This window comes from Carettochelys insculpta, chromosome 1, assembly GCF_033958435.1.
Source record: "Carettochelys insculpta isolate YL-2023 chromosome 1, ASM3395843v1, whole genome shotgun sequence".
Lineage (NCBI taxonomy): Eukaryota > Metazoa > Chordata > Testudines > Carettochelyidae > Carettochelys > Carettochelys insculpta.
Genome location: NC_134137.1, coordinates 151,735,209 through 151,748,813, shown reverse-complemented (window position 1 = coordinate 151,748,813; position 13,605 = coordinate 151,735,209). Strand labels below are relative to the sequence as shown.

Sequence of the window (13,605 nt, the reverse complement as noted above, 5' to 3'; positions counted from 1 at the left end):
TTTAACGTCTAGTGTAGACTTGGCCTTGGTCTCATCCTTGTTGGTGCTTGTTGTTCTGACAGCTGAGAATACATCATGCTGATGTAGAAGCAGTACCAACTCTCTAAAGCTGAGGGATCCAGTACATTTGCCACTCACTACATGTAGCAAATAGGACATTGCCTTATGGTGAATGTGGGGGTGGCCAACCCGTGGCTCTTGGAGCCGTTAAATGCGGCTCCTCCTGAGAGTTGTGTGCGTGGAGTGCCATCCGCCAGTTCCGTGCATGTGCCCCACCACTTGGTGGAAAAAGCACATGGTGGCCCTGGCAATTCTGGTGAGTTGCCAGTATTGAATTAAAATGGGGGCGGCAGATGCCTGGCTTTGAGGGAGGGCATTCAGTCAGAGTGGGTGGGTGAGCAGGACTGGGTATGCCTCGTTCTGGAGGGAGGAGGGCATTAATTTAGAGGTGGAGGCTGGGAGTGCCTGGCTCTTGGAGAGGGGTAGGGGCTGGTAGTGTGACTAATGTGGCGAATATGGAAAGATCGCAACCACAAGTATGGCAGTCTTAAATTCCTGTTGGACACCGCCGCTCTAAAGTGTTGCTGCCATAGTTCTTAAAAGTGGCTTCCTTTTAAATGTTTAATTCACAATGCCTTTTTGAAACATCATTGGTAGAATTGGGTCGGGGGGAGCCGAGTTAGTCTGTATTTTCAAAAAACAAGATGAAGCAGGTCTTTGCCTGCGAAAGCTTATGCTCCCAAATACCTGTTAGTCTGTAAGGTACCACAGGACTTCTTGTTGTTGTTGTTAGAATTGTAGTTCTTGTTCCAGAAGGTAATCACTGTGGTATGTTCCACCATTATTAGTATAGTCATTGTGTTCTTGTGGAGTCTGGTAGTGCCATGGCACGCTTAGGCAAGGGCTGTCTGATCTCCCACTCGTAGCTTTCTAGCACCAGTGTTCTCTGTAAGCTGAGTGCTTGGGCAGCCACTCAAGAGAAATTCTGGTGCTGCTCAGCTGATTACCAGAGTACCCACAGACAGCAACACGTTTCTCTTGTGGCGCATGTATTAACATGCCTTGGGGCATGTAACAAAATTTATTCTGCACATGGATGGAAAAAGTGGAAACGCTTTCTAGCACTACATGATCTCCAGCAGTCTCCAGGCACCACACAGACCAGCCTATGTCCCCTGTCTGTGACCCACTCTTTACCAATTGCTCCCCTAACTTCCAGGAGCTTCTACTTGCTCCTCACTTTTGAGCCTGTAGTATGGCAGGGGAAAAACAGCAGATGAACTGGTAGGAGATTGGTTATGCTAGACAAGAATTCCAAAGTTATTAAGCCAACAGAAACGAGTGGGCTGGTTAAACACTCACGGCTTTCAACACCTGAAGATTTTGCAGTTTGAGGGGTGAGAGGTTTTGGGGTCTGAGGTCTCCAGTATGTGGAAGCTGAGCATCCTGCTCATGTGTTGCTGAAAAGCAGTTGAAGATAGCCACTTATTTGTACTCATGTAGACATTTTTCACTGACCAGCGTTCATAAACAGATCAGCATAAAAGCATTTTGTGTCTCGTTGAATGGGAACTGTGTGTTAATAACTGGCAAATAAAGATAACATCACTTGTATCTATCTACCTAAATAGCGCTGCTACTTTTTCTCAAGCTGGGAGACTATATATATATTTTTTTTCTTTTTCCCATCATCCCCCTCCTGTAGTCTAGGATCCCACCTAGCAATGATTTCAAAGTTGGTATGAAACTAGAAGCCCATGACCCACGTAATGTTACCTCAGTGTGTATAGCTACAGTAATTGGAATCACTGGTGCCAGATTGAGGTTGCGGCTTGATGGAAGTGACAACAAAAATGACTTTTGGAAACTTGTGGATTCCTCTGACGTACAGCCAATTGGGACCTGCGAAAAGAAAGGGGGAATGCTCCAGCCACCTCTAGGTAAGGAACATTTCTGAACTAACAACATAGTATATTTGGTCTACAAGATCGTGCTTTTCTGTGGTTAGTATTATCTTGTTTTCTTGGCAAGTGGTGCTTGAAATAATGGTTCAAGCAAATTGTTAGCAGCAGCAGGATAAATCTTAAGTAAAAAATAGTAAAAGAGCTGGATACCACTTTGTGTATTACTGTGTCTAAGAATGGATTAAAAAATTAGAATTTGAGCAGTTCTATCAACTTTTTTCTCTTTTCCCAGAATCCCCCAATAGCTTTTTCAGTGGTTGCTTATTGGGTTATCCATAAATATTATGTTAATCTACTTAATTTATCCTCCTTCACCCCATAATGTATAGAGGATTACTTTTTTTTCCTAAGCAAAATGAAATTCATTTAAATTATGTTCTTGCCACTTCAAGGTCTTAAATACCTCTTCCTATAAAAATCCAAGGAGTAACAGCTTTGTTTTTGTTGTTGGTTTTTTTTTCCTTTTTTTCCTTTTCTCCTCTACTTTCCTATCCATGTTAAGAGCAGGCAACTCAACCAAGGGTTCATCTTCTGTCTTTAACTCTGTTCACTCTTTTCTCAACGTAGGCTAGGTCTTGGTTGAGAGAGGAGACAGAAGGGTTTACTGTACAACTTACATGCCTATTCCTCTGTATGTGGTGATAGTAATTGCAGATTTATTTGTCAGAGAATTGGATGGAAAATGTTGTGTTTCCTGGTTTTAGACTGATAACTTCATGTTATATTCTTTGTTGATGAACTGCAGAAGCCAGCAGTCCCTTGCCACTGTTCTTCCGAAGGTCATCTTCCCCTAGGTATTCTTTCCGCATGCTCAGATATACATATTACTTTCCCACCTCTACCCTGTGCGCCTGCATTAGGCTAGGCATACATTCAGAGCATTTTGCTGGCAGAGGGACGGGAGTGATCTCTGACTGGCATAGGTGTGCTCGCAAAAGTCCCTAGTGTAGATGCAATACTTCGTTGCTGTGGTACCTGATTAAATTACTTCATCTGGATTTTTTTTTGTCTGACAATTATTTTTGAAGAAAATTTTCATAAGTATTTTACATAAAATTATTATTCTTTGGTGTTCCATGGTCTCAAATTTGAGACACTGCTCTGTAGCAATACCTATTTTATAACGTTACATACTTTTTAGTTATTACGTTATCTGTTATGTTTACCAACTGCCTTTTTGTTTAAAAAAATAAAATAGAGAGAGAGGAGCCAGTACTCAGCAGGCTCCTCAACCTCCCCACTACCCAATCCCATGGATTACTCAGTACTGGCAAGTACCAGCGCAAAAAAGCACGGCATTTACAGAGAGAGAAATTAAATGCATAACAGTGTAATATTCCATATTAAATACTTAAATCTAGACGTTTAGTACATGCTGGGCCAACAGGTACCAAATGGGTAGAGAGAGCTCATTCGTACCTTAGACATCCAGCTTTATTTACACTAGAAATCCACATACTTCAGGATAGTAAAAGCAAATAACTTAGAGCTTTCCTTAAAATTCCTCATTCATTTCAGTTGGTCCTTGTGAGAGAGTTTTGGAAGAGCTGGCAGCAGCAGCTCCTGGTGACATAGGTGCTAGCTCCATGGGTGTTCCTGGTCTGGAGCATCCACAAGCAAATAATTTGGCACCAAACTTTCCAACCCTCCTCCCCCACCCACCCACATCTATTGCCCTGTTGTGGCCCTGCTGACCTACTCCGCTCCTGCATTCCCAGTTCTGATGCTATGTGAGCAGCTGATGGATGGTATTCGGGAATGCTCCTGGAGGGAGGAGGAACAGGGACAATGTGTGCACAGGGGAGGAGACTGGGGGTGGGGGCAGGGGGCAGGAAAACTAGGGATGGGACTTTGAGACGTGGGGAGGAGGCAGCGTAGGGGTTGAGCGCTCCCCTGACTGCAGGGGAAGTCAGTGCCCATGGCCGGTGGGATTGCTGTATCACATTGTGATAGCTGTGTTGAGATAAATCTGTTATTTTGGTGGGAGATACAGAAGCCTGCTGGGCACTGCTGTTTGGCTGCTGTAGAAGTCTCCTGCTGTTGGGGCACCCAGAATAACCACCATCAAGGCAACCTTGAAGCCTTAGTGTAGACTGCTGCTGCCTCGGCAGATATTCAGGCTGTTCTTCCATCGTGGGGTTTCCAGGTGGCTTCTCTAATGCAACTGTCTTCTTAAAGGGTTTAAGCAGGGTTCTGCTGTCTTGCAGGTTCCTATTTCTACAGAGCTTTAGCCTGCTGGCTGTGGCTCTTGTATACTGTTCAAGCTCGTTACATAACTTATTACAGCCAGTCAGCTTTCTGCAGAGCTCTGATGTCACCATTTAGTCACATGAGTGTCATATGACTGAGCCATGTTTACTCTTGTGGGCTCAATACGTTCCTGTGGGGTTTTCCGGCTAACCTAGATGAGCCCTAGCTACGTCTTCTCCAGAAGCCCGATTGATTTCTGTCAGGTTTTGCGGCGCCGTTTGCCATGGGAATTGGAATTTACCATTACATCACATGCAATAAATTCTTAAAAGCTTGCGTGGTGGAATGTCCCACTGTATTACATCACCCAATAATAGTCATTACTGAATTAATTTAAACTGTTAATTAAGCCTTATTTCTAAAACTCATCACTGTTCTAAGCATGTCAGAGTTCTGACACTACCAAAACCCTTTGTACATCAGATTAAGAATTTTACATTTTTAACAAAATTTACATCCATTCTGCAGTTTTTCTGCAGCTCTTCAATTCAGAGTTTAGTGAGGTTGTTCGGGCAACTGAGGCAGAAATCTTTCATCACAATCAGGGTTCCCTGTAAGTTGAGCACTTGGGCAGCCACTCAGGAGAGATTCAAATGCCACCTGGATGATTCGTGAGCACCCACTGTGGGCAGCATGTGTTTTTTGTTGGCGGTGCACATCTGTACGTACCTTAGTGTACATAACAAAATTTATTTTGTCCATGAATGGAAAAAATTAGAGGGAACACTGATCACAGCGTGAGCTGTGTCTGCATGAGGAGTGGTATCGTTTTTGTAGTGTTTCATATATCTTTTCCCATTAAACACATTTAGGTTAGTCCTGGCCTTCTGAAGGGAGCGAAGCTGTGGTTCCTTTCACCTGCTGTGGCTGGTGATTAGTAGCAGTAGCTGTTTCTTTTAGCACTAGCGAAGTGTGCTCATTGTCTGTACTGCTTGTGCATAAGCCCCGCCTTAGGCTTGTATTTTTATTGAAGTGTTTGTGACATAAAATCACTCAGGGCATAATTTAAAAATGAGAGCCTTCTTAGGCTTTACTTAAAAATACTAAACTTAGGACGACAGTGTTTTCAAATAATGCTGCTTGTAGATTTATGAGGAAAATACTTTTCCTTAAGACTCACTCACTCTTGCTTTGAAGCTGTGCTCTTTGTGAATCATAGGGTGCCACCAGGATTTGCATTCAGATCTCACTTAACAGTGGTGGTGGTGATGGTGCTGGAATCAGAATGGAATCACTGTTACTCTTTTTGTATTAGAGGCCTGCTCAGGCCAAGATGCAAATCCACCTGATCTGAGCCAAAGAGTGTTGTCATTTTCCAGCCTCATCTTGACGTTTTCTTTCAAACCTGGAGCCTCTGCTACTTTCTGCTCATGGGGTTGGCATAGCAGTGACAGCTACATGCTCCAGTTCTGCTGCCAGCTGCCCCTGTAGTGCTGTATGTGTTATGAAGTGTGCTGCAACTTGACAGTGCATGCTATTCAACAAAATCAAGGCAGCTGGCAGAAGCGGAGACACAGCCACTAATGTGCCAACCACATGGACAAGAGAGAGTCTGCAGCGGTGATCTCATCTGAGGCGCAAAGGCTGAAGTGGTTTTCTGACTTAGTCCAAACCTAATACCTGTCTTGTCTATTTCTGGCTGAATTGCAGAGATACTTGCTCTACTTCTAGCAAGTACTGGCTTAGTACTCAACAGAATCTGGTTCCAGGTGATCAGTACCTTCTTGCAGTTGAGTGGTTTGACTTTCTTTAAAGCTCAACAGCAGCTATGTATTGCTTAATAGTTACTTTTTATATTTAAACATAATGATTTTAATAGATTATATTTTTGGGCTTTAATATTGGTTGCTAACGGCAGATAGAATTCTAAGTATCTTTTTTAAAAGAAAAAACTTGTTTAATATAAATAAAAGGGATTTAAATTTTTTTTACTCATCCTGTTTTACACCATAACTGCACTTTCTAAAGTAAACATTTTCTGTACTGTGGTTTTGACTTTACTATGGCATTGCCATGTGTGCTTACCATGTGTGCTGTGGTGAAGGATACTTAATGTGGAGTGGTTATTATTTTACTTTATAAGAGGGTTGGGGAACCTTTTTCAGGTCAAGGGCCACTGACCTACAGAAAAATCAGTCGAGCTTACAGAATTGAGAAGCAAAAAAAAAAAAGAAAGAAAAACCCTCACAAAACCTCCCTCTCCACATATTCCAGCACCATGGGCAGAGAAGTGGGAATGGGGGAACTGAGGTTCAGTGCTTCCCCCAGGGCAGATTAACTCTTCTGGGGGTCCAGGATGAGACTGAAAATGGGGGGTGGTTCAGGGTTCAGTGTGCGGGAGGAGGCTGCCAAGGAGAAGGTGTGGGGTCTGAGGGAGGGGGAGGGTTCGAGAACAGGGAGGGTGTGGGGGGGATCTGGGTTGTGGGGAGGGTTCAGGGGCAGGCTGACAGTGGAGGCAGTTCCTGGGAGAGGTGGAGAGAAAAGCTGCTTTAGGCAGCTGGAGGAAGGGAGCAGGAGTGACTGTGGCACGGGCATCAGCAGAGACTATGGCACTGCTGCTTCCTGCCCTATCTAGGCAGCACCTGTGGGCCGGATCCAGCCCTGGCTCGTCTGATCTGGCCTGTGAGGCTCAGGGCTCCCCACCCCACCCCCCACGGTGGGCTGGATGCAGGGGTGGGAGGGAGCCCAGAGCCCAGATCCAGTCGAGGTGTGGCCCAGATCTAGTCTGGGGATTCCCCACCCTTACGCTGTAAGGTTGTCCACTGAATATAGTTGGACGAAACCATATTCTGACTTTGCATACCCCCAAGCCAATTTAAATATCTGCCATTTTATAAAACTAATTGGCCAGAGAATATTTTCTTTCCAGTTCCCCAACAACACAAATGCAGAATTTCCCCTAAAGAATTATACCTCCTAAAACCCTTATTCTAGTTAAATATGGCCACATCTGACGGTATGGTACAAATGTTTATATGTAGTTAGGAGTAACCTTCATAAGTCAATACAGACTTTATTCATAGGTAATTCCACTATCTCAGATTTATGCTTTTAAAACCTTTAATACCATGCTCACGTGTATTCCATGAGTATAATGAATGGAATATTAGTACTACTTTGGTCAAAATAAAAAGAAATAGAACATTCTCACTCAAAGTAATCATACTTGAGAATACATCTAAGCAACTACTGTATAGTGATCAGAGTTTACCAATAGTTATCCACACAATATTTTTTGTCTGTTTCTAGTATGCATGCATTACAGAAAAGGAACAAAAATTCCAGTAACTACCATAAATATTATCCATTTAAATGGCAACTCCAGTACAGGTTGAACCTCTCTAGTCTCTGTCTCAGGGTTGGCAACATCCATGATCTGGCATGATTTTAGTTAGCCAAATGTTTACTTACAATGGGTGTGGTCAAGTTTCCTGTGGTCCCATAAAGTTTGTTTACAGTCGCCAGTCCTGGCTCTCAGTGTTCTGTGCTGTTATTTAGCTGTAACTTGCTCCTAAATGTTTTCTAAGAGCCTAGTAAGCAGTGGAAGTGTTGGTAATGCTGCTAGACAATATTGACCTCCAGTGGTTTGGAAAATTCTCTGGTTCAGCACCAGTCATGTCCCAAGGGTGCTGGACTATTGAGGTTCAACCTTTATATGTTTATTTTCAAATATATTATTTAAATCCATATTTTTTCAGTTCTCCTGTTTGACTCATTTGGTGATCATGATATTTTTATGCTTTTGGTTGAGGATTTCTTGACTTTTAATTGACAATTCCTTTCTTCTTTGCCCCATCCCCCAAATCCTGGTAAATTTAACTCTGGACTTACAGGGCTTTGTGCATTCCAGTATCTTCACATACATTTTTTGGGGAAAAGCTTCATATATGGAGTTTTGATTATTGGATGGATATGTTGAGAGAGGTTTTTTCCTGCTACTGTAACATTGGCAGGTGGATAAATAAGTGCTTGGGTCTTTGAAGTGTTAGCTGAAGTTAAGGATATAGAAAATGGGACTATCTTTTCCTACCTGTTTGTTTATAATCTAGACCGGAGAAGCCTATGGTTAATTCAACAGTGAAATACTCAGTACAGGAAATCCAGAGTTAATCAATAGCCATCTGGATGTTTGTGCATTAGTAGTCTGCTGAGGACAGTAGTTGTGTTCCTGTAGAAGAGACAGATAGGGTATGTATTCATGACAGTATTGTAGTTCACAAGCCCTCCGACGTGTAGGGAAAATGCAGGTACTAATGGTATCAGTGAACTTATGGACAGACTGATCTTATATCAAGTACAAACTGGGTTTCCACTACTGCTGGTCCGCAGCTACCAAATCACGTTATGTTGTAAGGGTCAGTTAATGGTCTTGAGAGCTAATAGAATGGAGAAATGTAAAGTACTATTAATATGCCACTGCATTGTACAGAGAAACTTCCAGATTTTGCTTGTTAGGGGAAGACCCAAAATGGAGCAACAGGTATAATTAAACCAGTATAGCCCCCAATATAGATGCAATTATTACCTCTATAACAGTACCTTGGTTGGTATAGAAATAGGCTACACTGTTGTTAGCCCTTTCATATAATTAGTACTGCAAACCCTCAATTTAACGGACTAATAGGGGGAAGGGGGTTTGTTAAAGCCTAAAGTATGTTAAATACAAGGGTTTACTGCCCACCCGCTATGCCAGGTTCCCCCAGACTCCTCCTCCCTCCCAAAACAAAGCCCCAGCTCACCAGAGTTGCCACATGTGCCTCTCACTGGGGCGAGGTATGTACGTGAGTGCCATCTGCCCATGTACATCCCCCACCCCGGTGGGAGGAGCACATGGCAGCTCCGGCAGCGGTGGTTAAGGCTGCCATGGAGGGTTCACTAGTGGCAGCTCCAATGGCTTGGGTAGGTCGCCTGACTTTTTTTGGTGGTGGAGGGTTTGATTTGGGATTTTACAGGCCCCAGTTAAGCAGACTTGGGGAGCAACAAGGTCCGGCTGATGGATATCTGTTGTTCTGTAAGTCTGCTTAATCGGGTTCCATAAAATCAGTGGTTTACTGTCTAACTGCATTTTACTCTTGTGGGATGGACCACTTCAACTCTTTCTGTTCCTAAACTAATACTGTGGCACAAAGTATGTGTAGACTAGTCCAGGGTCTGCATCCTGTGGTTCTGGAGCTGCATGCAGCTTTTTAAGGACTTGGTGGCTCCTGATGCTAAAGTTACAAAGCAAATAAACCCCCTCCTGATTATTTTCAATAAATGGTGAATGTTTAAAAGCACCCAAATGAACAACTCATATCTAAATAGCAAACAATATGTGATCTTGAAATGTTGGATGACTCTCCCAGTGTCCTCCAAAGAGAGAGAAGTTTTGGGAGTGAAAGTCAGGGAGACAGTGGTACAAACACACACGTGAAGTGTGAGGGAATAGAATATGTAAAGAGTTTGTCAATGTCCTGCAGTAAACACGTATCACATTACAAATCGTTGTGTGCGCGCTGTTCTTAAAATAACGGTTACAAAAAGTTCGGTTTGATGTTACTTATTAAGGACTGTCTTGCATTCACATGCACTGTGGATCTTGAATTATTGCGTTTGTTACCCAATTGGAAAAAATGGCTTTTCTTGCTATTTTGGTTGTCTACCTCTGGACCAGTCTATAGCCTGCGGTGTCCTTGTGTTCTGATTTGCTTATTAGGTAAGGCAATGGTCCTGTACTATCTAGCAGTGCAAATTTGGCTCCTGTCGTAATGATTGGTAGCCATTTTGTGGCATAGTCTCTTCAGAAAAGAAATAGTCACATATTGTCCCACTCCTTGATTCTCTTGTGATAGTTAGGTTCCAGCAGTCAAACATCCTGCCATAGATAGATACATTTTTGAAAAAGCCTGATTGGCACTTTTTCAGCATCCTTTTTCTGGGTGAAGCTGGGAGTTAATTGGGTGTGTAATTGCCTCCTGCTAGATACTTACACAACTGATTTTCCCAAGTGGATGGAACCTTCTGGTCCCAACATTTGATTTCTCACTAACAAATGAGTTACAGCTGTCCCCCCTCACCTGAGCTCTAAACATGTTGTAGCAACACATATTACAGCAGGGACCCAGGAGTGTTCACTGCCATGGTTAAGGTTTCCAATTCCAACTTCCATTTGTAACTATATTTGGTTCGTTTATATTTTTAGTGCTTTTGATTTCAAACAAATTCCTTTGGGGATAATGTTTTCCAAGCTCTGATTAGAAGTGATTGTTTTTTTTAGGAAAGCTGAGGTGAAATCAGTTGATATACTTAACTGAGGAGTGTCATCCTTCTTGTTATTAGCATGTATATTGTCACTCTATGTGCAAGGGCACTGCTGGCCCTTTACTAAAACACAGTGGAGGCTGTTAGTTGGTTAGTCTCAGTACCAAAAGGAAGGAGAAAGGTGAGTGAGAAATCAGGCCCCTGAGACTGACGAGCACCAGGAATGATGGGGAGAGGCCAGTGCTCTCCCGTCAGCCTGATTTATGGGATGGGCGGGTTAATGAGAGAGTCAAGAAGCTGTGGGGAGGGGATGGTCCCATGCGCTGTGCGAGCTGCACGTGCTTGCGTTAGACAGAGAGTGGGGCTGAGGTAAGGAGAGAGCTGGGAGCAGAGTTGTGCCAGCCAGAGTAATAGCACAGAAAGCAGATCCATGCAAGGAGGAGGGCTGCAGCTGCAGATCCAGGGAAACAGTGTAGAGAGCAAATCCATGCTGGGAGGAGAGCTGCAGACACAGAGCCCCGAGGGGCCAGAGAAGCCACCCCAGAGCTGGAGGCAGAGGGTTGAGCTGGGCTGCAGGAGATCAGGAGAGCGACTGGGGGCTTTAGACAGAGGCCTAGCCAAAAGGTCTTGTAGGTCAGGCTTGGAGGGGCAGTGTATCCCTGCTGTGGGGGCTGACACTGGGGAGAAGGGTCCCACCTTGCAGAGCCTGAAGGCATGTGGCCTCTGCCAGAGCAAGTGTCCAAATAACAGCATTCCTTCAGCAAAGGCAGGGCCTGAGGAGGAGATCTGGGACCTGTGAGGAATAGACTGTGAACTGCCCTTATGTTCCAGAGAAACTGTGGTGTCCCCTGCCACAGCGTGGGATGATGGTTTTCCTTTAACTTTTCCCATTTTTCCTCATTCTTTTTAAAATTGATTGTTTAATAAATTGTATTTGCTTTGACTTGTATGCAATGATTAGTGGATAATGGACCCACTAATGTGAGGAGAGGACTTTGGAATGGGGACATCCTACCCCTGCCCTTAGTGATCAAAACCAGATGGGGGTTGAGGCCCTCAGAAATCCTGGGTCCAGTCTCATTGGGGTTACGAGTACTCTGTCACAAAGGAGAGTGGAAGAGGAGTCCTCAAGGACAAAAGAGGAAGTGGTAGCAGGGGACTTCAGATGCTTTCTCTAGCCCATTTCACCAGGACAGTGTCAAAGCCAGGAAACTTCCACTCAGTAGCAAACTTCCACCCCCCTCACTTACACATGTCATCCAGAGGGGAATGCTGTAGTCAGCTAATTCAAAAGCTGAATGTAGAAATTTCCAAAATGGCATATTTTGTAAATTGTGTTAAGGCTTGAAAAGCAGGGCATGTTTGAAAATCAGCTGAGTAGTTTCTTGGTTGTGAATATTTAAACATGATGATTTCTCACGTGTGTAAGATCACTTGTATGCAGTTTTAAAATGCAGTTTGAGTTGTTGACTTTAAACAACTTTGGTGACTGTCTGCTCATTTAAGTATGACTTAAGGGTTACTGTGTCAAGGAGCATTTATGTGGAACAGGAATTAAGTTTTAAATAGTAAGTAGGGAAAATTTTATCTGACATTTGATTATCTGCCATAATTTTTTAATGATACTTGTGTAGTAAGGCAACACTTCAGGACTAGACAAAGATTTTAGTTGAATTTGCATTAGACTTTTAGAGAGATGTTTCCTATGGAGTTCCAGTTTTGTTGTGTTAGGTTTTTTTGGACATAACTACAACAGACTTTCACCTGCTAAAGTTCTGTCCCAAAATATCCACTGTCTATTTAAATCAGCTTCAAATATAGCCTGGAGGGAGCGTCTTAAGCAAAGAGAATTACAAGCAGCTCTCTTCTGTTACTAGTAGATATTTAGCTCTGAGGCAGAGCGCTATGGAATGAAGAGTATTTTAACCAAACAATTGTTTTGATAATACATTGGTAATAAAAGCAGGTTTGGGTTATATTAATTCTTTGTGCATTGTATTCACTTTTTTTTTAAATGAAGAATATTGCCATTGGAAACTTACTCTACTTTATGCAGTTGCAGTGTGATGCATGCACTTTAAAAAGATATTTGTTTCTACCGTTTTGTTTTGTGTTCTTGTCTTTGTAACCACAGGATGTATTGTTTCACTGAAATTTGCTTGAACTTTTTCTTTTTGTAAAGGAGTCTGGTGAAAGCCTCAAGGGTAGAGAAAACATGTCCAATAGAATAAGCTAGATGACAGAGATACTAGAGCAGAGGATGCCATTTGAGAATTAGCGAAAACTGGTCTAGTAAATATAACTGAATACTATGCAGCGAATATTTTTTGGGACCAGGGAATATATGAAGTGTTTTAATCTGCAGTACAGATCTTTCATGTCTCTAGTCACATTTAATATATTAAGTATGAAAAATGATTTTACAAGCAGATCGCTCCTGGAATGAAATACACTATACAACATGCCTACTGCACTAAATAGCTGCATTCACGTTTCTTCACCACTTTTATTTCTAGCTGAGACCAAACCAAAGATTTTAGACACTAGTCAGATAAGCATTGCATCCTTGTTCTTCCTGTAGATTCATGCTTTATAAATATGAGTCTAGGATTGTTTTACACAACTAATCTATGTATGTTGATTAGGTTTCCAGATGAATGCATCATCTTGGCCAATGTTTCTGTTACGAACACTAAATGGAGCTGAAATGGCACCTGCAGCATTCTTTAAGAAGGTAAGAAGAAAGGGCTCCTCCTAGTAAACAAGCTTCCTCCAACTGGTCCGTGATTACGTTTTTTATTGAGGATGCCAGGATATTGTACTGTTCTCTTCAGCATGGAAAGGCAAGAATGTTGTTTAAAATTAACTTTGAAGTGGATTGGCAAGCCACAAAACTGGACAGGAAATGATCATCTTCTAGTCCAAATGGATGGGCATCTCTTTTCCTGTGTTTGGATCTTTAAGGTATGCTGTATTTAGAAAAAAAATTGTTTGGTTTTGACTCACGGGTTTAAGATATCATGCATCTTTCATTTTTTGACAGTATCATGTTCATGACATACCCATATATGTGTTTAGCTAAAACTGGAAGGGGAGAATGAGAGTTGAGGGAATATGTGGGCTGAATGTTTTTTATTGGAGGCATACTTGA

At 42.6% G+C, this 13,605-nt stretch overlaps 1 protein-coding gene across 4 annotated transcripts in view; it reads left to right on the top strand.

Annotated features, from left to right (window-relative positions):
• Positions 1 to 13,605, top strand: part of SCML2 (Scm polycomb group protein like 2) — a 163,597-nt gene that overhangs the window by 77,515 nt on the left and 72,477 nt on the right. For 2 of the 4 annotated variants that reach the window (XM_074993795.1, XM_074993804.1), the window contains exons 5-6: positions 1,706 to 1,940; positions 13,100 to 13,188. In XM_074993795.1, the coding sequence (XP_074849896.1) occupies positions 1,706 to 1,940; positions 13,100 to 13,188 (324 nt within the window). Of the gene's footprint in view, positions 1 to 1,705; positions 1,941 to 13,099; positions 13,189 to 13,263; positions 13,419 to 13,605 lie in introns of those variants that run through there. The other 2 variants (XM_074993821.1, XM_074993812.1) reach the window with 2 other exon arrangements.